Source organism: Pan paniscus, chromosome 8 (assembly GCF_029289425.2).
Source record: "Pan paniscus chromosome 8, NHGRI_mPanPan1-v2.0_pri, whole genome shotgun sequence".
Classification (NCBI taxonomy): Eukaryota; Metazoa; Chordata; class Mammalia; order Primates; family Hominidae; genus Pan; species Pan paniscus.
In genome coordinates this window covers 80,222,274-80,247,703 of record NC_073257.2, presented here as the reverse complement: position 1 = coordinate 80,247,703, position 25,430 = coordinate 80,222,274, and the positions used below count along the sequence as shown (strand labels likewise).

General features: G+C 39.0%; 1 protein-coding gene across 28 annotated transcripts in view; it reads left to right on the top strand.

The window, feature by feature from the left end:
* Window positions 1–8,910: 8,910 nt before the first annotated feature.
* HERC4 (HECT and RLD domain containing E3 ubiquitin protein ligase 4) overlaps window positions 8,911–25,430 on the top strand; it is a 154,570-nt gene continuing 138,050 nt past the window's right edge. For 10 of the 28 annotated variants that reach the window (XM_055092904.2, XM_063607693.1, XM_063607691.1 and 7 more), the window contains exons 1-3: window positions 8,951–9,191; window positions 10,660–10,689; window positions 11,171–11,474. In XM_055092904.2, coding sequence (XP_054948879.1) covers window positions 11,249–11,474 — 226 coding nt within the window. In that variant the 5' untranslated portion in view covers window positions 8,951–9,191; window positions 10,660–10,689; window positions 11,171–11,248. Of the gene's footprint in view, window positions 9,192–9,461; window positions 9,851–10,659; window positions 10,690–11,170; window positions 11,475–13,767; window positions 16,813–17,137; window positions 17,271–25,430 lie in introns of those variants that run through there. The other 18 variants (XM_055092903.2, XM_034930670.3, XM_063607690.1 and 15 more) reach the window with 12 other exon arrangements.

The window sequence follows — 25,430 nt, the reverse complement described above, 5'->3', positions numbered from 1 at the left end:
AGATTGAATAGATGAAGTTGTTTGTTGGAAATGAACAGCACACAACACTTCAATTCACTTCTTAAGATCCTATGTTTACAACGAGTAATTTTTGTTTGGCTTTTTTTAAAAAAAAAAGTAGGTAAAACAGGAGCTTGAATTACATGGCATTTTTCTTGGGCAAACATTTCTGTCATTTCAATATGGTTAAACTCTATTTAGGCAATGTGGAGGTGGCAACTATAATTTGTCTTCTAGGAACACTCTGTCCTTCCTAGTCACTACTGCTCAACTGTTCTGTCAGGCTATCAGATTTTACATCAAGATTTTAAGAACATTTTTCAAACTCTAATGAAAATCTGTCCATAAAAATTGTGGTGTTTTATTTATTTCTGGATGCCAACTATTAGGACAATCTTTTTCATTTTTCTGAAAGAAGCATGAGTAGCAATAGAGATTTTTTTTAAAATTTGCAATCACTGTGCATAAAAGTTACCTGTATGCTAAAGGCAACCAATAATTAGTTCTATAAACATAAGAAGTACACTAAACTTAAGGAAATTAGGGGCAGGGAGGGTTAAAAAGCTTTTTCATCTCCTTACTTTTGTAGTTCTCCGTGCTGCTTTCATAAAAATTGTAATGCTTAGTTAAGATATGAAATGTACTGTCAGTTCCCATTATAAAAGTGATAATCAAATGAGATGCTTAGCAAGGCTTTGTCTTTTATAACATTACTTTGAAAGTTATTAATAAGGGATTCAATAGATGAAGATATCCATGCTCTGGCTAATTGTTATCCAAAGCAGCAGTACTGTTAATTCGACACAGATCTGTAGTTACAATTAGTTTTAGTCCTAGTTTTATTTAAGGGCAGTGAGGCATGCAATCTAAAAATATACATATTCTTCCCAAATTTATATTTTTGACAGTTATATTAGAACTTTCAACCTCAAATATCTTTATAGGACCCTTTGAAATCAGTAGCAACAAAATAGTTCAATTTGCTACTCGAAAGTATGACTGATAAGCTCTAACAGTTGAGATTCCTTCTTTGCTAGTCTCTGCTATTGCTATGTTCTGTTTTCTTTAAAAGAAGACCCATGGATTTAAAGGAATCATATAAGTATAAATTCTACACTTTCATATTGTATTACTTTGGTGATGCTGACTATTAACTAGAAATCACAGAATCCTCATTTTAGGACTGCTGTGGTTTAAAGCTAATTTTAAAGCATAGCTTATCATGCAGTTAAGTCTTTGATTCTAAACACAAATTTTATTTTTTACTGCCACAAAAAGCAGGGCAGTTTGAGAGCTTTCTCTGTTAAGAAAAAGTAGTAACTGAAGTAATCGCATTATAATTTCAAATGTATGAACACATCCCCACATACTGGTGAAGGGCTACATTACATGTGATTTTTCACATTTATTCCTGTTTGAATGCCATTTGAATTTTGAATTCCTATAATTAGGCGATGGAAGACAAACATAAAGAAATCACACAGAGTTATAAAGGGAGAACATTTAAAAATATTTCTGGTATTTATGATGCAAACAGTACTACTATTTCACACTGGGATACCAAGAAGGGAATTGAAGCCAGAATGTAAATTTGGAGCCAGAATGGATGTCGGGATAATCGTGAGGGTGAAAGTAGAGAAGTCCTATAATAAATAACCTGGAATTATTATTCTTCATGTGTCGATTAAGTGGCATATTCTGTGACATACAATATTCTCAATAAAATTGTTTTGCTTGCATCCATTAGAAAGAAGGGCCACATTTTCCTGTCTGCTGTCTCATTTATGTGGCAGGAGTGAGTTATTTCTCCTATCTTACTCTTTTCTGGAACAGGCTCATACCTACCTAAGATAACAGAAAAAGGAATTTTTTTTTTTTTCTTTGAGACAGAGTCTCTCTCTGTTGCCCAGGCTGGAGTACAATGGCACAATCTCGGCTCACTGCAACCTCCGCCCCCCAGGTTCAATCAATTCTCCTGCCTCAGCCTCCCAAGTAGCTGTGATTACAGGCGCCCACCACCATGCCCAGCTAATTTTTCTATTTTTAGTAGAGACGAGGTTTCACCATGTTGGCCAGGCTGGTCTCGAACTCCTGACCTCAGGTGATTTGCCTGCTTTGGCCTCCCAAAGTGCTGGGATTACAGGCGTGAGCCGCCGCGCCCAGCCACAAAAGGACTTTTTATAATGCAATTCAGAAGAAAAAAAGAAATGGCTATGGGCTGAATTGTGTTACACCCCTCAATCCGCCACCCCTGAATTCATATGCTAAAGTCCTAACCCCCAGTACCTCAGAATGTGACTGTATTTGGAGTTAGATTCTTTAACGAGGTAATAAGGTAAAATGAGGTCATATGGGTGGGACCTAATCCAATGTGACTTTATAAGAAGAGGAGTCTAAGACACAGTCTGTAATACGCAAATAGAAGAAAGCAAGAAAGAACTATAAGATGTGCAAGAACAATGAAAAGGTGAATGGGAAAATAGACTTTAGGGCAGGAAGAACTGTGGTGTCAATGACAGGAAAATGAACACGCACTCAGCAAATGTCCAGAATCCCAGGCTAATGAGATTATTTGCAGGCAGAAGGTACATAGATAATGTTGGTCTTTATCTCTTCTGAAATAATGTTTTCAAAATATATGTTACCCTATAAATCACCAGTTTTTCTTTAGGGTAATTGAGAGGTAGGTGCAAGTCACATTAAGTTTTCAGAAAATTAAGATAATAGAACAGTAGTGGGTTGAATAGAGCTCCCCCAAAATTCATGTCCATCTGAAACTTCAGAATGTGATTTTATTTCAAAAATACAGTCAGCACTCATAATGATATGTCAGTCAACAGCAGTCCACATATAGGATGGTGTGGTCCCATGAGATTATAATAGCATATTTTTACTGTACCTTTTCTATGTTTAGATACACAAACACTTAGTGTATGATACAATTATGTTACAGTTGCCTGTGGTACTCAGTATAGTAACATGCTGTACAGGTTTGTAGCCAAGGAGCAATAGGCCATACCATATAACCTAGGTGTTTAGTAGGCTACACCATCTAGGTTTGTGTAAGTCCACTCTATGTTGTTTACACAATGACAAAATTGCCTAACAATGCATTTTTTAGACAATATCCCATCATTAAGGGACGCATGACTGTAATGCCTTTGCAGATGTCATCAAATTATGGCTCTAGAGATGTAAATAAGTTATAGATCTGATTAGGTGGGCCCTAAATTCAATGACCGGTGTTCTTAAAAGGGAAAGGAAAGAGGAAAGAAAGGAGCGATCACAGAGGAAGGGAAGGAGGCCACGTGAAGATGGAGGTTGAGATTGGAGTTACACTGCCACAAGCCAAGGAATGACTGGAGCCACCAAAAGCTAGAAAAGGCAAGGAAGGATTCTTCCTAAAGCCTTTGGAGGGAATGTAGCACTCCTAACACCTTGATTTTAGAATTCTTACCTCCAAAACCATGAGAGAATAAAGTCTGTTGTTTTAAGTCACCGAGTTTGTGGTAATTTGTTACAGCAGCCCTAGGAAATTAAATACAAGGATCAAAAGAAAACTGAGGGGTAATCTTTTAGTGGCACAAATGAACTCAAATTGGCATTCCCACATACATAGTTCTAAAATGTCTGACACCTCTAAAAGCAATGCTTACCAAAACAGAAACTTCTAATTCACTTAAAGGAGTCAAATAATTCAGTATTTAACTCATAAGATCTTCCTGACACTCAATATTTTTAAAATTTCATAGAATTACAACCTTGACTTAAACTATATATAAATGTGAATATATACTTTGCAAAAAAAAAGGAAAATTTGATTCATTTGAAGTTCTGTATTTACTTTTAGGTTAAGGATATAATTACGCATATTTACACTTTCAACCTCTTCTATTTTTGAAGCAAGTAAGATTTCTCTTATCCACAACTTTTTAAGCCATAAGTTAAATATTTATAGAAATTTGGAAAATAGAGAAAAGAATTGCTTCAAATTTCAACACTCTAACACAATTTGCAGTCTTTTGATATATTTCTTTTCCATCTTTTAAAAACATGGCTACAAGCAAGAAACATACAATTTTGTATTCTACTTTTAAAAGAACCTTATGATTGTATCATGTAAATTTTGCAGCAACAGTCTTTCAAATCGTAATTTTACCAGCCACATATCAATACCCATTTTCCCATGTTGGAACTTAGGTTGCTTTTATGTTTTTATTTTTTATTTTTTTTAATATGGAACTTAGGTTGCTTTTAATTTTTTTTATTTTTTATGTTTTGTTTTTTGAGATGGAGTTTTGCTCTTGTCACCCAGGCTGGAGTGCAATGGTGTGAATTCGGCTCACTGCATCCTCTGCCTCCTGGGTTCAAGTGATTCTCCTGCCTCAACCTCCCGAGTAGTTGGGATTACAGGTGCGCACCACCAAGCCCAGATAATTTTTGCATTTTTAGTAGAGATGGGGTTTCACCATGTTGGCCAGGCTGGTCTTAAACTCCTGGCCTCAGGTGATCCACCTGCCTGGGCCTCTCAAAGTGCTAGGATTACATGCATGGGCCACCACGCCTGGTTGGCTGCTTTTAATTTTTGCTATGGGAAATAACACTGCAATAAAAATCTTGTTCATACTTTCATTCACCCACCCCCATGTTTTTATCTATCCTGCTAGACTTGGGAGGGTGTGACATAGTAGGTGCTCAATAAACATTTGTTGAATGCATCTTGTATTTCCTTAGGACAGAATCCAGAAGTAATATTGTACAGGTAAATGGTTTAGGGCAATGTCTCACAAGAAATATTGCTATTATTATGAACTATTAAATGAAATTTACTGGCTCTTGAAATATATTGCCAAATTTATTTATTAAAAGGTTGTGATAATTTACAATGCTGCCAGCACCATTAATTAATTAATTCAAGAAGTGGTTTTTTTTGTTTTCTTTTTGTTTTTTTAGAGACAGGGTCTCTTACTCTGTTGCCCGGGCTGGACTGCAGTGGCACAATCTCCGCTCACTGCAACCTTTGTCTCCTCGACTCAAGCAATCTTCCCACTTCAGCCTCCTGAGTAGCTGTAACCACAGGTTCACACCACCCCATCCAGCTAATTTTTGTCTTTTTCGTGGAGACATGGTTTCACCATTGTTGCCAGGCTGGTCACGAACTCCTGAGCTCAAAGCAATCTGCCTGCCTCGGCCTCCCAAAGGGCTGGGATTATAGGTCTGACCCACCGCACCCAGCCTCAGGAGTATATTTTTAGCACTTGCCGTGGGCCAGGAACTGTTCAAGATCCCGGGGGATAGAGCACGGAGCAAAATAGACAAAATCACTGCCTTTATGAGTTTTCATTCTAATGGAGGAGGTGAAGTTAAATATCTATTTAAGTAATAGGTAAATAGATTGTATATAATTGCTTATCCATTTTCTTAGTTATATATTTTTTATATGCTAAGCATAATACATATTTATGAATTATATATTAAAATGTCAGTTTGTTATAATGGATATGAAGGAAAAGCAAGCAGGATAAGATGATAGGGAGAGAGGGGATGGTTTTTTGGATAGGCTGATCAGGGAAGTCTGTAGAGGTGACATGAGTAGAGACCTGAATGAAGAAAATGAGGTGAGATCCAGCAGAAGCAGTATGGCTGGAAGGAAGGGAGAAAGAGAAAGAGTGGAAGAAGAATGAATACTACTTTTAGATGTCTCTCAACAGTCTGAGCATTATTTTTTTTTTAAATAAAAATAGGTAAAAAAATACTTTACTCTGTTATGAATTAAAATTATTTTCTTTCTGGTCATATGGACTGCATTCTCTTACTAGTAATTCAGGAGAAATAATACTAGTAATAGTAAAAGCTAACATTTACAAAACTCCTGCCACATACAAGGCACTGTATGTGTCATTTTACTGGCTTCACAACAACCCAGTGAGATATGGATTATGAACATAATTATAAAAATTATGGCTGAGATGTAATATTCTGTAAAACAGACCATTAGTAAATGCCCTTGTGTTTGGGGGGATAGAAGGACAGAGGTCTGAGGTAAGCTTATAGGGTTTAGGCTCTGAATTCAGATAAAGCAGCACCAGAGATCATACTCACCAATATCTCATGCTGCATTTATACAACAAATTTACATTATTCTAATAACCCTAGGATCCTATACTTGTTTCATCTTAAAGATAATCACATGCTACTTTCTAAAACCTTGCACCATAGTTTCACAGATTTATAAGGTTAAAAGGAACATGCAAAAATGTCCATTCCACTTTCTACAAGCAAGATCTATCTTTAAAAATATTCCAGATAGATATACATCCAGGTGGAATAGACAGCTGTCCATCAATTCATGCTCTCCCTTCCACAGCATGAAGTAGTACTTGGGAACTCAGGGACTATGCTTCCCAGCACCCTTGTTTCTAGGGGCAGAGTTCTGTTTTGTGTATAGTAGTGCTATGTGGCATTTCCCAAACAAGGATTTTAAGAAGCTCACCCTCCCTCCATCTTCTCAGGTCCCTGGAGATCAGTTTTCACTTATTAGGAACACTTATTTGGACTGCTAAAAAGGTTAAAAAATACACTTATATTAAGCCACTCATTTTAATTTTTATGTATTATAGCATCAATTGTATATCTTAAAGATCCTGAATTCCATAACTTCCCTTTTAATGATATATTCTGAGGCAACAAGCCCTTAAGGGTAAAAGACCACAAACAAAAATCCTACAAGAGGCCTGGCGCGGTGGCTCACACCTGTAGTCCCAGCACTCTGGGAGGCCAAGGTGGGTGGATTACTAGAGCCCAGGAGTTGTAGATTACCTTGGGCAACATGGCAAGACCCTGTCTCTACAAAAAATACAAAAATTGGCCAAGCGTGGTGGCATGTGTCTGTAGTCCCAGCTACTCAGGAGGCTGAGATGAGAGGATCCCTTGAGCCTGGGAGGTGTAGATTGCAGTGAGCCGAGATGAGCAGAGCAAGATGCTGTCTCAAAAAAAAAAAAAGCCAACAAGAGCAATGAAACTCTCAAAATATGAGTAATTTTTTGTGAACATTCCTACCATTTCTCATGTTGGAATTATGCTTTCCTTGCTTAAGCATCTTGTCATTCTACATTCATTTCTGTAACATACTGTTGTGGGTTAAATTTGATCCCTCAAAAGATAAGCTGAAGTCCTAACCTCCAGTACCTGTGAATGTGAACTTTTTTTCTTTTTGAGATGGAGTTTTGCTCTTGTTGCCCAGGCTGGAGTGCAATGGCGCGCTCTAGGCTCACCACAAAACCTCCGTCTCCCAGGTTCAAGCAATTCTCCTGCCTCAGCCTCCTGAGGAGATGGGATTACAGGAATGCACCACCACGCCCAGCTAATTTTGTATTTTTTCAGTAGAGACAGGGTTTCTGCATGTTGGTCAGGCTGGTCTCGAACTCCCCACCTCAGGTGATCCACCCGCCTCGGCCTCCCAAAGTGCTGGGATTACAGGCGTGAGCCACCGTGCCCGGCCAAATGTGACCTTTAATTGGAAATGAGTTCTTTGCAGATGTAATAAGGTTAAGATGAGGTCATAATGGATCAGGGTAGGCTCTAATCCAATATCTGGTGTCCTTATAAAAGAGGGAAATTTGGACACAGACACACAGGGAAAACAAGGTGAAGAGGGATGCTTCTACAAGGATTGCCAAGGATTGTTGGCAACCACCAGAAGCTAGCAGAGAAGCCTGGAAAAGATTATCTCTCAGAGACCCCAAGAGAGAACCAAGCTTGCTTTCACCTTGATTTTGAACTGGTCTTCAGAACTGTGAGACAATAAATTTCTGCTGTTTTAAGCCACCGAATCTGTTTTAATTTATATGGCAAGCCTAGGACACGAATATACACACCTGAACATATTCTAGCACAGACAGTTCTTATCTAAAACATGTTTTTCAACAAGAGATAAAGAAACAGGCCAGGACCGGTGGCTCACGCCTGTAATTCCAGCACTTTGGGAGGCCGAGGCGGGTGGATCGCCTGAGGTAACGAGTTTGAGACCAGCCTGGCCAATATGGCGAAACCTCGTCTCTACTAAAAATACAAAAATTAGCCGGGCATGGCGGCGCATGCCCGTTGTCCCAGCTACTCAGGAGGCTAAGGCGGAAGTTCCAGTGAACTGAGATCGCACCATTGCACTCCAGCCTTGGGGAACAGAGCGAGACTCTGTCTCAAAAAATAAATAAATAAATAAATAAATAAATAAAAATAAGAAAAGAAAAAGAAAGATGGCCTATTTGTGGAACTTCTTCTAGGTACTGAATATTCATTCTAGCAATACCCAACTTACAATTTCAAAAGTGCATTGTTTCAAGTTCTCCTGCTTTTTAAGAAGTTAAGGCTGGCCTAGGAGATCCAGACTTCGTTTTTATGAATCAGGGACTGCAGCCAATGTGTAATTTTCTCTGATAGAATGAGACCCTGCAATTCAAGCCTATCTTTCAGGGAGAGTGTAGAAAGTGATGGTAGCCAACACTGTACAAGGAAACTGAACTGGTGGTGGTGGTAGTAGAGTAGCTTCAGCCATTGCCATCAACACATCTCACATCCTCAGACTGGCTCCAGTTGAGGCCATGGGATAAAATAACTCTTCACCAGTCTTTATGTTCATAATTGTGATGTTTCATCTGCTACTTTAAAATCTCCTTGGGAAAAGAGAGAGTAAAATAATAAAAAGACTAGCTAGCATCCATGAGCACAAAGACAACCAAACCAAAAAACAAAGTGATTTTCTTCATTAAAAGGCTTTGTGCACGCCGAAGCATTCTCAAAAACAGTTGACATCTTCTTCGTTTGTCTTCGCAAACTCCCTTTCTGTATTTGGCTTTTCCCTCTTAAAGCAACTCAAAGCGGCACACTGCGCAGGCGCCTGTGGCCAGGCACCCCCGGGAGGATTCACGCGCAGGCGCCGGCGCCGGGGCCGGGAAGTGGGCGGGCTCGCGCGCGTGCTCTGCGGTTCACTTCCGGCCAGCCCCTCCCCCGCCTCCCTCGCGTGGCCACCTCCCCCTCTGCCTTCTCCTACCCAGTCTCTTCCCCAACTCTCCCCACCCCTCGTGCTCTCCTCCCCGCTTGCCTCCCGTTCTTCCCCGCCCGCTCCATCCGGGTCGCTGACGGCTGTCTCTGGACTGGACAGCAGTGGCGTCCGCTTTTCTCTAAGGAACCCGGTAAAGTTTCCCAGGGGCCGGGGAGGGGAGCAGCGGAGCAGCGGCACAGACGCCGGAGGTGCCCTGGTGATCGTCGCCACTGGCTGACAGAGGAGGGTCCCAGGAGCCGGAGACGTGCTTCAGCGACCGCGCTGCCTTGCTCTCTGGGCAGGGGCCGCCCCCGTCACCTTGGGCTTCCCCTGCCCTGAAGGGCTTGGGCGAGTTGTGGCCCCAGCGGGTTCGGGGGCGTGTGACGGCGTTAGGGAGGGGCAGGCCGGGCTGGGCGGATGCAGACCGGCCCGGCATAGGGCGCTTTCTCCGCGCTTCCTGGGGGTGAGGGGCGTGGGGCGAGGGCAGGGTTGTGGCTCCCTGGCCCCGGGGCTGGAATGTCTCATCTGCCTGGGGATGGGCTTCTCTCAGGTTGAGGCCGCGCACTGCCAAGCCTCGGCCGCCGGCCTCTGAAGCTGTTGCGAGCGGCCGGTTGCGGTAGTCGTCTGCTTGGCCAGGAGGTTGGGTGTGTGCAGATGATTTCTCTTTCCCAGTCCCCATGAGCTGATCTGGGTGCACCTTCAGGGAAAGACGGGACTAAACTGCTTCTCATTTCCCTACCTGTTGCTGGCGAGAGGACGCCTCTGTGTTTTAAAGAAAAGGGTGGTTAAACCTCGCGCGCTGAAGTCGGGGTATTTTCCTGTATTACTCTTATTTTGTTTTTAAATATGGGAAGACAATGCAGAACTCTTGGGAATTATCGAGTTCTGATGCCCCAAAAGAATGAAATCAAACTTCTGTTAATGGGATGATGGGTCGTGGAATGGGACACCTTGGGCACTTGCTAACAGGAACATAGGAAAATTGGGGTTGAAACTTCGCAGGCTCTGTAAGAATGTGGATGACTACTACAGAATAAGGCTGACTTCCTGTAATTATGATATTTAGTAACGCGATGTGTTTAAAAGCCTACGTATGTATAGATGAAGTGGACTCTGTTATTTGTGTCTTTCTCTACAAGTGAGGAAATATTCAGTCAGTGTGCTGGAAAGTTCTACAGATTTCGCCATCAGACTATCAGTGCCCCAGCCCCCATTCCTATTCTTGAAAAATCTGCAGTGCTGGAGTTATTTGCAATTCCCCCCCACCAATCTTTAAACAATTGTCTCAGAGGTATAGATAGATATAGATTGCCCACGGGAGATTTTTTTAATCGCGGTTACCACTTGTAATAAAAGAGGTTGAATTTTGGAGAGAATTGATATTTAAATTGCATGTTTTTTTCTGTATTATAATTATGCACATTGATTTAGTTTTAAAATTAGTGAGGTTGGAATGTTAGTATTTTGATTTGAAATATGGGATCTTTAGAGGTGATTTAAGATTATGGTTTGGTAAGAGAATCTTCATTTTCTCTCTGGCCTAAAGAGTAATTGGGAGAGTCGTTTAAATAGTGGAAAATTGCTTTAAATTTCCATTATTGGTTTTATTTCTGTTACAGATAAGAACTCCATTTTCTGTTGATGTGGAGGTAGGTATTAGAAAGCTTAATTATACTAGGATTTGAGGGAGATTGCAAGGTTATGTTTCTGCAGTTGGCTAAATTTTTCACTGTGTATATTTGCTTTTTGGGCAGTGGAAAGATGTCTTATTTCTTGTTCCCATTGAAATTATTTAAAGCAAAAAGTAGAAAAAATTGTGATTAATTTCATCAAGGTACTTATTCCTATTAGTTTAGTCTATCACAAGATAACCAGAAGTCAAAACTAGTTAATATGTTTTAAATTTTGCAAAGGATCATACAAAGTGTCATATTTTCCCTAAAAATTTCTGTATGATACATTTTAAAAAATACAACTGATTGGTTTTTGAAACTGAATGATACTTATGTAGCATGTTATAAAGTATATTTAATGTTTACCATGTAGCAATTATTGTAGCCTAGCACTTGAAAGAGCAATTATACATCCTTTTTTCTTTGAAGTCATATTAACTTCTTTCTATTTCCTCAGACATAGGGTACCTCCAACTTTCCGGGGTTTCAGAAGAGAATTTTTTATTGAAACTGGAAGACCAAAATAATTACAAGCATGTTGTGCTGGGGAAATGCATCCTTTGGACAGCTAGGTTTGGGTGGAATTGATGAAGAAATTGTACTAGAGCCCAGAAAAAGTGACTTCTTTATAAATAAAAGGGTCCGAGATGTAGGATGTGGACTCAGACATACTGTGTTTGTTCTGGATGATGGAACAGTGTACACATGTGGATGTAATGATCTAGGACAGCTAGGTCATGAAAAATCCAGAAAGAAACCAGGTAAGTTGAAACGTTTTTAAAATTTGCTATTTCTAATAATTATATCATTTTAAATTTGAATCATCGTATAATCTCTCTAGTTGTAACTATATGTTTATCAAGCTTTAAAAGCAAAGTAGAAGTTATGTATTTCCATTATATGTGTATATTTGTATGGTTCTAAGTACTTTATGTTGTGGTTTCTTTTTTTTTACTGCTAGTATTATAAAACCTTATTTTGTATGACGATATGAAACAATAAAGAAAATCAGCCTGCAGTATATAAATCTTTGGTACAGAGTGTGTAGTGTGCAGGTCCTCTTTAATAAATTCTGTTCAGCCACCCTGGATAGATTTTAAATGCATAATTTACTCTGTGTTTACCTTACTTTGGGAGGGGGGAAGAAAACAAGACAAAAGCTTTTTACTTTGACTTGCTTGCCTAAAATATATTTTTATTCTTTTTATCCCTCTGTTATAGTATTTTAAATATGTAATTTTATTTGATTTAGTTAGAAATATCTTTTATTCCTCTCATCTTCTACTTTCTGTAGCATTGCTAGCTATTAAAGATTTTGTGACTATGAAGTGTCCTGATTTTGTAGTAGTTGTACAAGCAAATTAAATAATTTGTAGGGTAATGAGAATTTTGAGGAATTTGGTCACATTTCATGTTCTGTTTTCCTGGATATTGTATTTTAAAATCAAATATTTCTACATTTAGGAGTATCATTGTTATGTGAGTTTTGCTTTCGATTATGATAACTAAAAGTTAATGATTTGAGGTGGCAAATTCAGATGAGACTGCAGCTATACTGACTTACAGTTTCTTTTAACTGTAACAATAATGGCACTTCAGTATTTTCTGTGGCAGTTATTTTATCAGTTTATTATTTAGGTGGTTTCTGTTGTTACTCAGCTTTTGAGAGATTAATGTAATCTAAGATATTCAAGCATTAAATTAAGGCACGATTCATCCTTCACATCATCTCACGACCATGCCAAATCTCACTTTTCTAACTTGCAAATACTGTATCGTTTTCATCCTTTCTTTGTGGTTAAGGTCTTAGTGTATTTTCTTCTGCCTTAATTTGTAATTTATTTTTTATTGGATAAATGATAGTGACATTCATAAAATAGATTTTTAATTCTTGCAGAACTCAAAGTAAATGGCAGCTTTCTTGTACTCTACCTGTCTAAGAACATTTTATGGATTCCTACCAGATTTTCATGATCTCAGGCATTGAGGTGGTCATATTGGTAGAAATGAATGGTAATTTACTGATACGCATTTGATGATTGTCTCTGCTCCAGAGACAAATGGGCCCTTTACTATTTTTGCTTAGCTTGGAATGCTGCCTCAGGTTGAGATTTTCATGGTACGGAGGCTACTGCTGTTCTTTGTACTTTAGCATGCCCCATAGAAATAACTGAACATCTCTCTGTATTACTTTAATAATTTCTGAAAGGCCATAGGGCAAGTAGAAAGTAAAAAGCCAGCACATAGAAATTGCCAGTACAGTTACTTACGTCTACTGAGGTTTAAAATGTTTAAGTGTTAGAGGTAGACACTGTGTACTAGTAGTATAATGATTATAGTGCCAGGAACAGCCTCCAACTGTATAGATGAGATTCTGAGAAACTTAACTAGCTAGAATAGGCTTCTTTGTGGTCATGTTGACATTGTGATGATTGCATTGTGACATCTATATCATCTTGATTCATCCTGGAACCATTATTTGGTAATGTAAAGTTGGGGCAGTGGGTTTCCCTAATTTGGGATACCTCTTTAGGATTGCCTCATTGTTGTCCCGATTACACCACAGGCTGTGGAAGAGAAAAGTGACAGGCATTAACTTTGTCTTTGAGAAATTTAGAGTCTGGGTTGGGAGTTAAGGTATACATGAACAACTGGAGAGAACTGGAAATTAGACATGATGTGCCATGCACTTTGAGCCTAGGACATTTAAATGATGGGAAATATTATGGGATAGAATTAAAGTAAGATTTCTGGGAGAAAATGAAGGCTTACATTTAATTCTATTGGTGATCACATAAACAGCTAGGAAATAAGTCTGGAGCTGAAATAGTTTTGTAGAAGGGCGGGTCCTGATCCTGAGAAAAGCTTTTTATTATCAGAGGTTCTGGTTCCATGATATATTGAAGTGAACCTAGGTTTCAGAGGGAAGAGAAACAAGTTCAAAAAGTAGTAGTTGCTCTGATAGGAACTTCATCTTTTAATCTCAGCTTTGATTGAATATTTATTTATTTATTTATTTATTATTTTTATTTTATTTTTTTTTTTTTGAGACAGAGTTTCGCTCTTGTTGCCCAGGCTGGAGTGCAAGGGCGCCATCTCGGCTCACCGCAACCTCTGCCTCCCAGGTTCAAGCAATTCTCCTGCCTCAGCCTCCCGAATAGCTGGGATTACAGGCTCCCACCACAATGCCTGGCTACTTTTCATATTTTTAGTAGAGATGGGGTTTTACCATGTTGGCCAGGCTGGTCTCGAACTCCTGACCTCAGGTGATCCGCCTGCCTTGGCCTCCCGAAGTGCTGGAATTACAGGCATGAACCACTGCTCCTGGCCTAAGATGTTTTTTAAATAATGTTTTTAACTAAATTTTAAGAATGTTTTTAACTAAAGTTATTTATATTTGGAATAATTCATTAATGATTTGTGTCATTTCCCCAACCCCTTTTTAAATTTGTGAATTTGAGGACTGGATTAAAAGATAAAAAGTTGTTGGATCTTATTTATTTTAAAGTCTTCTGGTAATTGAGCAAGTTGGTTATATTTCTGGGACAATGTAATAAACATAGTTCATTTCCCAGGAGGTTTTTGTTTTGTTTTGTTTCGTTTTGTTTGAGACAGAGTCTCACTCTGTTGCCCAGGCTGGAGTGCAGTGGCACGATCTCTGCTCACTGCAACCTCCGCCTCCCAGGTTCAAGCGATTCTCCTGCCTCAGCCTCCCGAGTAGCTGGGACTATAGGGGCGTGCCACCATGCCCGGGTAATTTTTTATATTTTTAGTAGGGACGGGGTTTCACCATGTTAGCCAGGATTGTCTTGATATCCTGACCTTGTGATCTGCCCGCCTTGGCCTCCCAGAGTGCTGGGATTACAGGCGTGAGCCACCGTACCCAGCTGACTTCACAAGAACTTTAAACTTGTGTCAGAAAGCACACAGAATGGAGGGAACTAAGAATTGTTTCTTTACATAGGTTGGCTTTATAAATATACATATTCCATAACTAATAAGGAATGAAAGAGAAAGAGGTAGCCTTATTAAGGATAAATTATTCTCGAGATTCATAATAACCTACTGGAGGACTTGGCCTGACAATGTAGTGAATAGATTTAACCTGTGGCCTATTGAAAAGAGGTGTTTCTGTTCTGGACTTTTTAGGGACCACATAGAAAGATTTAACTGAATTTCTTTATTATACTAAAGGTGCAGATTATGTTCATGTTCATCTCTGTTGTCTTGTATATGTATGTCCTTTTCTATCACTACTGGCTTTTCTGAATTATTTCCAGAGAAATGAATGAATGTTTCACTTTCATGTTTTTTTCTTCATAAGAACTTTAAAATACTTTTTAAGCTAATGTCTCAATTTTTAAATTTATAGCTAACAAATATATTTAATCTTCAGTGTGCTAGACCAATCCATTTAAATGAATTGTTTTTTTTTATACTTTCAAATTCAGTTCTGAAGATTTTAAGTATGGGAAGTATACCTTTCTTTAAAAGATTCTTTTCTTACTGTATATCTAATCATAGGTATAATTTGGTGACCATGGTCCTAACTATGTTTTGCACATTGGTTTCCATTTGTTTCATGTTAGAAACAGTACTAAACTGTTCTGTGACCATAATTTGTAAATAAAGTGGTGTTCTGTTTAAAAACAAGCCCTGTTATCTAAAAAACAGTTTTTTGTGTTTTACAACATTCTTTCAAATGGAGTATCTCATTTAATTCTCACAACAGTTGTATGTAGCTAAGGCAGGTATCATGGTCCGCATTTTACAGATGAGGACACTGAGGTTAAAAGAGATTAAGAGACTAATAGGGTCCCTTGGCTAGCACATCTTGAGACCACCCTAAATCTTGTGGTTTTTATCCTTAATCTCACAAATCTTTTCCTTTGCTACATTTAGAAGGTAGAAGAATATTTGTTCACCTTTGAGGAAGCTGGTTTCCATCACTATTTTATTGTAATTCTGAGGGTTTTTTATTTTTTATATTTTTTTGAGATGGGGTCTTATTCTGTTGCTTAGGCTAGAGTGCAGTGGCGTGATAATAGCTCACTGTAGCCTTGGACTCCTGGGCTCAAGTGATCCTCCTGCCTCAGCTTCCCCAGTAGTTGGGACTACACTTATGTGCCACCATGCCTGGCTAATTTTTTTTTTTTTGAAACGGAGTCTTGCTCTGTTACCCAGGCTGGCATGCAGTGGTGTGATCTCTGCTCACTGCAGCCTCCACCTCCCGGGTTCAAGTGATTCTCCTGTCTCAGCCTTCCGAGTAGCTGGGACTACAGGTGTGTGCCACCACACCCGGCTAATTTTTTTGTATTTTTAGTAGAGACAGGGTTTCACCGTGTTGGCCAGGGGGGTCTCGAACTCCTGACCTCAGGTGATCTGCCCACCTCGGTCTCCCAAAGTGCTGGGATTACAGGCATGAGCCACCAGGCCTGGCCAATTTTTTTATGTTTGTTAGAGAAGGGGGTCTCCCTATGTTGCCCAGTCTGGTCTCAAACTCCAGTCCTCAAGCTATCCTCCTGCCCTGGCTTCCCCAAATTGCTGGGATTTATAGGGATGAGCTACTGTGGCAGCCAAGAAAAATCTTTAAAAAATTACTATCTTATAACTAAGGTTATACAATGAAGACAGCATATTTTATTGTCTTCCCCCTTGTACACAAACTTAAAAATCATTTTAAGAACTGATAAGAAGATCGAGAGTTCTATTTTCAAGATGTAATATTGTACCAACAAAAGCTAAAAAATTCAAATATGTATAGTGTATTACTGAATGGAAGACTAACTCGACTGGCAGAGTTTATAGGTAATAGTTTTAAGAGTATGATAAAATTTATTGTGGTTTATGTTGAACTCTTTTTAAAGATGATGAGCATTGATTCTTTGTTTTCCATATCCTCGAATGGTAATTTCTACTGTTGAGTCATTCCAATAAAAGCATTTTGGTCACATAGTAGTGATTACTTGGCTTGCCTTTCTTGCTTCTTCATTTTTCTGACCTGTTCTCTCTGTTCATAAAACAAATTTACAAATGAACTGCTCCTTAAAATATAGTTGAAATTTAGAAAGTAATATAGGAAAATATAACTATGGGAAATAGTTACTCACTTAAGGGTGGGTTAAAAATAAAAATACCAGATTATCCCACACATTTCTTACTGAACCAGAACATTTAAACCAAAGAAGCTCATTGTGTTTTATAACTCCCGGTTTTCACAATACCTTCTAAGGAAGAGAAAGATGTGGATGATAGATTTGAAAAAAGTAATTACTTGGGTCAGGAGTGGAGGCTTGCTTTGAACGCTTTACTTTGAGAAAGGTTAGTGCCCAAGAATCACAGTGTCAAGGGTAGGAAAAAAAATCATAATGCAAACAGATGACTACTGTTAGAGAAATGTATAATAATACTTTACTTTGTGTAGGACCCTACATCTGAGGAATTTCAAGAGCATTACACAATAACTCATGGTTCCTTTCAAAATGCTTGTGACACAATTTGCAAGAATTATCCTCATCTTAGGGGATAAATTTACGGAGAAATGGCAGCACACGTTGGTAAGTAACTTGTCAAAATAGCAGATGACTGGTGAACAGCTATAAGTTGAATCTGAAAGTTAGAGTCTACCAGTCTCCTACCTTATTCACTAAATTGTGCTTATGTTTAGAATTATTTACAGTAATATCTTCTGTTTGAGGCAGGTCAAATACTAGTGCACAGATTGTTTCCCTGCCATTTGATTTGATGGCCTGTTAAATCATTATTTTACCAAGATGCTTACATTCTGATACCACTTTGATACTTCAGTATAACTGTGTGGTATGAAGAATATTTGAACAAACGAACAGAAACTTAACTATGGTAATGCCCAGTCTTTTCTCTTCTGTTATATATTGTATATATCCCCTTGTCTAACTGCTATGCTGTACTACAAGCCAAGGTCCATAGTAACTGACTTGCAGAATTGATTTGGTGGCTAACCTTGGAACTTGGATTAGTTATGTTGTATAAAGTCCGCCATGTAGATACATGCATCTCTCTCTAAGATGCATTGGTTTGGTGGATGCTTTATAAAACTCTTAAAACCTACACAGAAGACAAAAATAGCAGTAGATGCCTAATCTGAGCAGTCTAACAAAGGGAAACTTCTTTAAAGGACTTGGAACCAGTGATTTTCTCTTGGGTATGTTAGTGTTTTTACATGATTAGAAGTGAGCCACATACTTTCCTTAAAAGATCAGCAGTGTGGTAGATTTTGGTTTTACAATTTGGGTACTTAGCAGATTCTTGTTGCAGATGGCAGTCTAGGTAGTCTAGTTTCCATTATCTCCTTAGTAAAGATTCTTAGGTTCCATATTCCCAATATATCATACAAATGTAGCACTGTTTTTAAAGCTCATTTCTCACAAAGGCATGTATTTTTAAAACTGCTTTGAAGACATAAAAGTTACTTCTGTATTCCTAGGCTATAAAATATATCAAGTGCTTGGGATACGTATGAAAGAATCTAATAGAGGAGGTGTACTCAAATGTTTATATAAGAGTTTATTTGGGCTTGGATAATGTTAGTAGAAAAATGGGTAACACTAATGAGGAAACTATATTAATGAGCTCATGGTTGACCTTCTTTCTGTTCCCCTGGATTTTTTTTTTCATTTTGATGAAATTTAAAAGGCAATAATTAATTTTAAATTGTAATGAGTTATGATAATTACCTTATATGTGAGAAAAACCTATGCTGTGTGTAATTATACAAACATTTTATTGGAGTTTTGTTTTGTTTTTTTAGACAGGATCTTGTTGTCACTGGAGTACAGTGGTTAAATCGTGGCTCAATGCAGCCTCGACTTCCCTGGGTTCAGGAATCCTCTTATCTCAGCCTGCTGAGTAGCTGGGACCACATGTGCATGCCACCATGCCCAGCATATTTTTGTATTTTTTATAGAGACAGGGTTCCACTCTTTTGCCCAAGCTGGTCTCGAAGTGATCCTCGCACCTCAGACTCCCAAAGTGCTGGGATTATAGGCATGAACCACCACGCCAGGCCTTATTAGAGTTTTTTTTGTTTTTGTTTTAATGGGAAATTTCTTGCATTTCGGTGGCTTATTCTTTAAACCATAAGTTTTATTTGCCTAGATTTACTCTTTTGTGTTCATTTCTAGCATGGCAGAATTTTGGTTTAGCCTTTCTTGGCCATAAGACATTCTGGAATCCTTTAGAATGGGCTTTTCACAAATTATTTGAAAATATATTAATTACTTTTTTATTCATATCTAAGTTTTGCCTCATTTTATTCCTTTGCTAGGTGTTATACTATTCTGAAATAACACATTTTTAGTTTTTCATAATTTTTTTCTATTATAAAAGTATTACATGTTCTTGGTAGAGAATTTCTAATACATAGGAAAGTAAAAACTATAATGCCATCATGCATAGGTAAATAGTATTGTCACTTGAGACCTTTTCTATATTCATATATGTTTCTGATTACAAACTGGGAGTGCGTTCTTGTATCTCAACTTTTTTCCCCCTATAATTTAGCATTTTCCCATGTTTTAAAGTTTTAGGAATATTGGGAATATTTAGGAATATAATTAACATTTCATCATTTAGATGTACCAAAATTTATTTAAGTATTCTATTTTTTGGATTTTTTTTTTTTTTTTTTGAGATGGAGCCTTGCTCTGTCACCCAAGCTGGAGTGCATGGCACGATCTCCACTCACCCCAGCCTCTGCCTCCTGGATTCAAGCGATTCTCCTGTCTCAGCCTCATGAGTAGCTGGGATTACAGACGTGTGCCACCACTCCCAGCTAATTTTTTGTATTTTTAGTAGAAACAAGGTTTCACCATTTTGGCCAGGGTGGTCTCAAACTCCTGACCTCGTGATCCACCTGCCTCAGCCTCCCAAAGTGCTGGGATTACAGGTGTGAGCCACCATGCCCAGCCTATTTTTTGGAATTTATTTCCAGATTTTTGTTATAAGTAATACTGCAATGAACATATATATATCAATTTAGTTTTTATGTCTTTGTTTTCTTTTTCTTTTTCTCTTTTTCTCTCTCTCCTTTTTTTTTTTTTTTTTTTTTTTTTGAGAGAGAATCTCACTCTGTTGCCTATTGCCTAGGCTGGAGTGCAGTGGTGCCATCTTGGCTCACTGCAACCTCCGCCTCCCAGGTTCAGATGATTCTCCTGCTTCAGCTTCCCGAGTAGCTGAGATTGCAGGCATGCACCACCACACTTGGCTAATTTTTGTATTTTTAGTAGAGATGGGGTTTCACCATGATGGCCAGGCTGGTCTTGAACTCCTGACCTCAGGTGATCCATCTGCCACGACATCCCAAATTGCTGGGATTACCTGCCTGAGCCACGGCACCCGGCCTATTTCTTTCTTTTAATTATTTTTTATGTTTTGGGGACAGGGTTTTGCTCTGTCGCCCAGGCTGGAGTGCAGTGGCATGATCTCGGCTCACGGCAACCTCTGCCTCCTGGGCTCAAGTGATTCCCCTGCCTCAGCCTCCAGAGTAGCTAGGATTACAGGTGTGTGCCACCATGCCTGGCTAATTTTTGTATTTTTAGTAGAGGTGGGGTTTTGCCATGTTGACCAGGCTGGTCTAGAACTCCTGGCCTCAAGTGATCTGCCCACTTCGCCCTCCCAAAGTGCTGAGATTACAGGCATGAGCTACCATGCCCACCCTCTGTTTCTTAATTATTATTTGAGACAGAGTTTCGCTCTTGTTGCCCAGGCTGGAGTGCAGTGGTGCAGCCTTGGTTCACTGCAGCCTCCACCTCCCAGGTTCAAGTGATTCTCTTGCCTTGGCCTCCTGAGTAGCTGGGATTACAGATGCCCGCCAACATGCCCTGCTAATTGTTTGTATTTTTAGTAGAGACGGGGTTTTGCCATGTTGACCAGGCTGGTCTCAAACTCCTGGCCTCAGGTAATCTGCCCGCCTCGGCCTCCCAAAGTGCTGGGTTTACAGGTGTGAGCCACCACGCCTGACCTACCTCTGTTTATTTATTTAGGAAAAAGAACATCTTTAATTTTAAGGAGAACTGAATTTATTTTTTAAGCACAGTTGTGTCTCATTTTATGAAGTTTATACACATAAGATATTTGTAAATGAAAGTTTTTAAAATGTATGACAAGGCTGAGTGCGGTGGCTCATGCCTGTAATCACAGCACTTTGGGAGGCTGACACAAGCGGATCACAAGGTCGGGAGTTCAAGACCAGCCTGGCCCGTGTAGTGAAACCCCGTCTCTACTAAAAAACCAGAAAAATTAGCTGGGCATGGTGGTGTGCCTGTAGTCTCACCTACTCAGGAGGCTGAGGCAGGAGAATTGCTTGAACCCAGGAGGCAGAGGTAGCAGTGAGCCGAGATCATGCCATCGCACTCTAGCCTGGGTTACAGAGCGAGACTCCAACTAAAAAAATAAATAATAAAGTAAATAAATAAAATGTATGACAAGCTTTCGATTACAACATGATGAATATCATTTAATGATCTAGTAGGGAATAGAAAACAAATGCACAAATAATAGAAATGCAATTAAAATTTGCTAAGTGTTATAGGATGTATAAACAAGAGTGCCGTGTAGAGATAGTATACTAGCAGATGGCAACAGGCAAGTTTGAGGCTTACTAAGGGAAGAGTAGTCCATGTAATTGAGATGTCTTGAGAATAGTGAGCAGGAAGGTTAGGCAAAATTGAGGTCAGATTGTAGAAATAAATTAAGAAGCTTGAATTTAATTTGGTGAATATCTATCCACTCATAGTTTGTAATGGGAATTACCATGGATTTATAAAGGAAAGGTTGAAAGGGAGAGAAATTGGAGGTAAAGAAATAGTTAGGCTGTGATGGTAGTCCTTTATTTTTTATTTATTATTTTTTTTGAGATGGAGTCTCGTTCTGTTGCCCAGGCTGTAGTGCAGTGGTGCGATCCCAGCTCACTGCAACCTCCACCTCCCGGGTTCATGTGACTCTCCTGCCTCAGCCTCCCGAGTAGCTGGGATTACAGGCACCCACCACCACACCTGGCTAATTTTTTTTTTTTTTTTGTATTTTTAGTAGAGACAGGGTTTCACTATGTTGACCATACTGGTCTCGAACTCCTGACCTCGTGATCCGCCCGCCTTGGCTCCCAAAGTGCTGGGATTACAGGCGTGAGCCACCGTGCCCGGCCGATGGTAGTCCTTTAAAGCAAGAAAGGAGCAGGTAGATGATGGAGACTTAGAGAGGCAGAAAGAATGGACAGGCTTTGGTAACCAGATGGAAATAAATAGTAAATGTAACGGAAAGAGCCAGGTATGATCCTAGGTAGAATCATTAGCTATAGATTAGTATATTCATTAGTATAGAAATAAGGAATCCAGGAAGAGGAGAAATATTCTCTTTTAAGAGGCAAGTTAAAAGATTCTGGTAAGGTGAATTTTGTGGTAAACTTAATAATATTAAGTGAGCAGTAAGAAATGTAGGACTGTAAGTGGGGAGAAAGATCAGGGCTAAATGCGTGAAGTGTTTATTTTCGATTTTGTTTTATTTTCAGTTCAGATAGGCTGACATTCCAACTGTAGACTTCTCCCCAGTTCTAACCTGTTAAGTAATTAATAATTCATTAACAATACTTAACTTTGTGCTTTTGGAAGACTGCTTAAGGCACATGGTGATATAATACCGTTGTAAATTTAAAGTAATCTAAATGGTTGCCACCTCTATCTGTTTTGTAAACCTGAATTTTTATATACAGATTTTTTTTTTTTTTTTTTTAGATGGAGTCTCGCTCTGTCACCCAGGCTGGAGTGCAGTGGCACCATCTCGGCTCACTGCAACCTCCGCCTCCAAGGTTCAAGCGATTCTCCTGCTTCAGCCTTTCAAGTAGCTGGGATTACAGGCACCCGCCACCATTCCCGGCTAATTTTTTTGTATTTTTAGTAGAGACGTGGTTTCACCATATTGGTCAGGCTGGTCTCGAACTCCTGACCTGAAGTGATCTGCCCGTCTCTGCCTCCCAAATTGCTAGGATTACAGGCGTGAGCCACTGATCCCAGCCCATTTGCTTATTCTTTCGCTGACACAAACCTATTCCTTTTTTTTGAGACGGAGTCTTGCTCTGTCGCCCAGGCTGGAGTGCAGTGGCGCGATCGCGGCTCACTGCAAGCTCCACTTCCTGGGTTCATGCCATTCTCCTGCCTCAGCCTCCCAATTAGCTGGGACTACAGGCGCCTGCCATGACTCCCAGCTAATTTTTTGTATTTTCAGTAGAGATGGGGTTTCACCATGTTAGCCAGGATGGTATCGACCCCCTGACCTGATGATTCACCCGCCTTGGCCTCCCAAAGTGTCAAACCTATTCTTAATTACTATGTTTGACTTCAGGACTTCCCTCCAGGTCTTACTGGAAACAAAGCTTTTGCAGTCAGAAGGTGCAATGACATAGGTATAAGTTGCTTTTGGTTCCACTAGTAGCTGAAGTAATTTTAACTATAAGTTGGATATATGCGGGCAATGTAGGCAAGAGCTATTGGGAAATACACCTTTTGCGATAATGCTGTTGGTTCTGTGAAAGGGAAATGGTGTGGGGAAGAAAGAGGTGAGGCTAAAAGCGGTCCTAAAGAGCAGAATTAGTATCTGAAAAGCAATTGGAAGAAAGTTTAGCTACTTTACCTATACATTATTAGAAGACATTTGTGACTTTTTTTTTTTTTAGGATGGCATAACGAGGATAAAGTAGATCTTAGATTGCTTCCCACAATTGATACAAAGTACAGTTGATCAATCAGCATATGTGTAATTTCTAATCCAAGTATTGCTTAGCTATAGATTTCATAACTAGGCTCTCTAATAGGAATGAACCTTGTATTTTGAAGAGTTACTAGGTAGAAGCCTGAGTGGTTGATGTTACCTGTACCAGAACATAGAACTATTCATATTTTCAGTTAGGAAGTTGAATGAGCCTCTGCAACTGAGAATAAGGGGAAAAGGGAACACATTATAAGTTGGTACTGCATTGTATAGGGTGAAGAAACACATAAACCATATAATTGGAGAGAAATTTAGTGTTGAAATATTTAGAATGTATTATTTATGGCTGGACGCGGTGGCTCACGCCTGTATACCCAGAACTTTGGGAGGTCGAGGCGGGTGGATCACAAGGTCAGGAGTTTGAAACTAGCCTGGCCAACATGGTGAAACTCCGTCTCTACTAAAAAAAATACAAAAATTAGCTGGGTATGGTGGCGTGCATCTGTAATCCCAGCTACTTGGGAGACTAAGGCAGGAGAATTGCTTGAACCCGGGAAGCAGAGGTTGCAGTGAGTTGAGATCGTGCCACTGTTATTTGTGTCACTGCACTCCAGCCTGGGTGACACAGCAAGACTCTGTCTCAAAAACAAGCAAACAAAAAGAACATTATTTAGACCTTATAATGCTGATTTAAAAAAATAATAACCGTAAACCTCCATTATGTGCCAGGTACTGTGCTGAATCTTTTATTCATTATCCAAAAGTCTTGTATCTATCCTGCAAAAGTATGTGTTTTGTGAGAACAGTCAGACTCCAGAAGATTAAGTAATTCTACCAAAGTTGAAATTAAAGCTGAGTAGGAACAAGAGCCAATTAGAACAATGGAAGAAAAGAAACCAAATTATTATAATAGCAAGAGAAACAAAATATAATATTATATTATATTATAATATATAATATTATTATAATAGCGAGAGAAACAAAATAACCCAGGAATAAAGTAGTAAGAAATGTGCAAGACCTATATGATGAAGACTTGAAAGCATTACTGAGGGGCACAAAAAACTTGAGCAAATGAAAACCACATTTATGGATAGGGACACTCAACCACATCAACCCGTCAATTTTCTCTAATTTGTAAATTTAGTATGATCTCAATGAAAATGTCAAATGGCTTTTGAGGGAAGTAGACAAATATATACTCAAGTTCATATGGAAAAAGAAAAAGTAGCTAGGAAAATTCTAAAAAAACAGTAATACGTATTAACTTTTTTTAAAGACAGTTTCTAATATACATTAAGTAAAATGAGCAAGGTGTAGAGAGTAATGTATAGAGAGCTACATTTTGGGTTTTTTAAACAAGGAAAAATACACACTTGCATTTGCTTTATAGATACACAAAAAACCCTGGAAGGATATATACAAGTAATAACATTGGTAACTGTTGGTGTAGAGGTGGGAAAAGAAGTGGTGAGAGTTAGATTGATGGAGAACATACATAGTAGACTCTCACTGCATACCTTTTAAAAAACAATGTAAATATGTTACCCATTCAATTTTTTTTTTTTTTTAAAGGGTAGGCTTTGGAATTAGAGTGCTTACATAAAAATCCTGGCTCTGTTGCTAGATCTGTTTTCTTGGTCACATTGCTTAACCTTTCTGTGCCTAGGTGTTCTCTTCTCTAAAATTAGGATAATCATGCCAAACTCCTAGAGTAGCTGCAGGAGAATTGCTTGAACCCGGGAGGTGGAGGTTGCAGTGAGCCGAGATTGCGCCACTGCACTCCAGCCTGGTGACAGAGTGAAACTCTCGTCTCAAAAAAATAAAGATAAAACCTAACAGTGCAAAGAACAATGCCTAGCATATGGTGAGTATTCAATAAGTGTTTGCCTAGAAGAAAAAACAATATTAGAGTGGGAATTTAAATTTAGGTCTGCCTTACGGTAATGTGGTATTATGCTGTTTCATATTTGCCT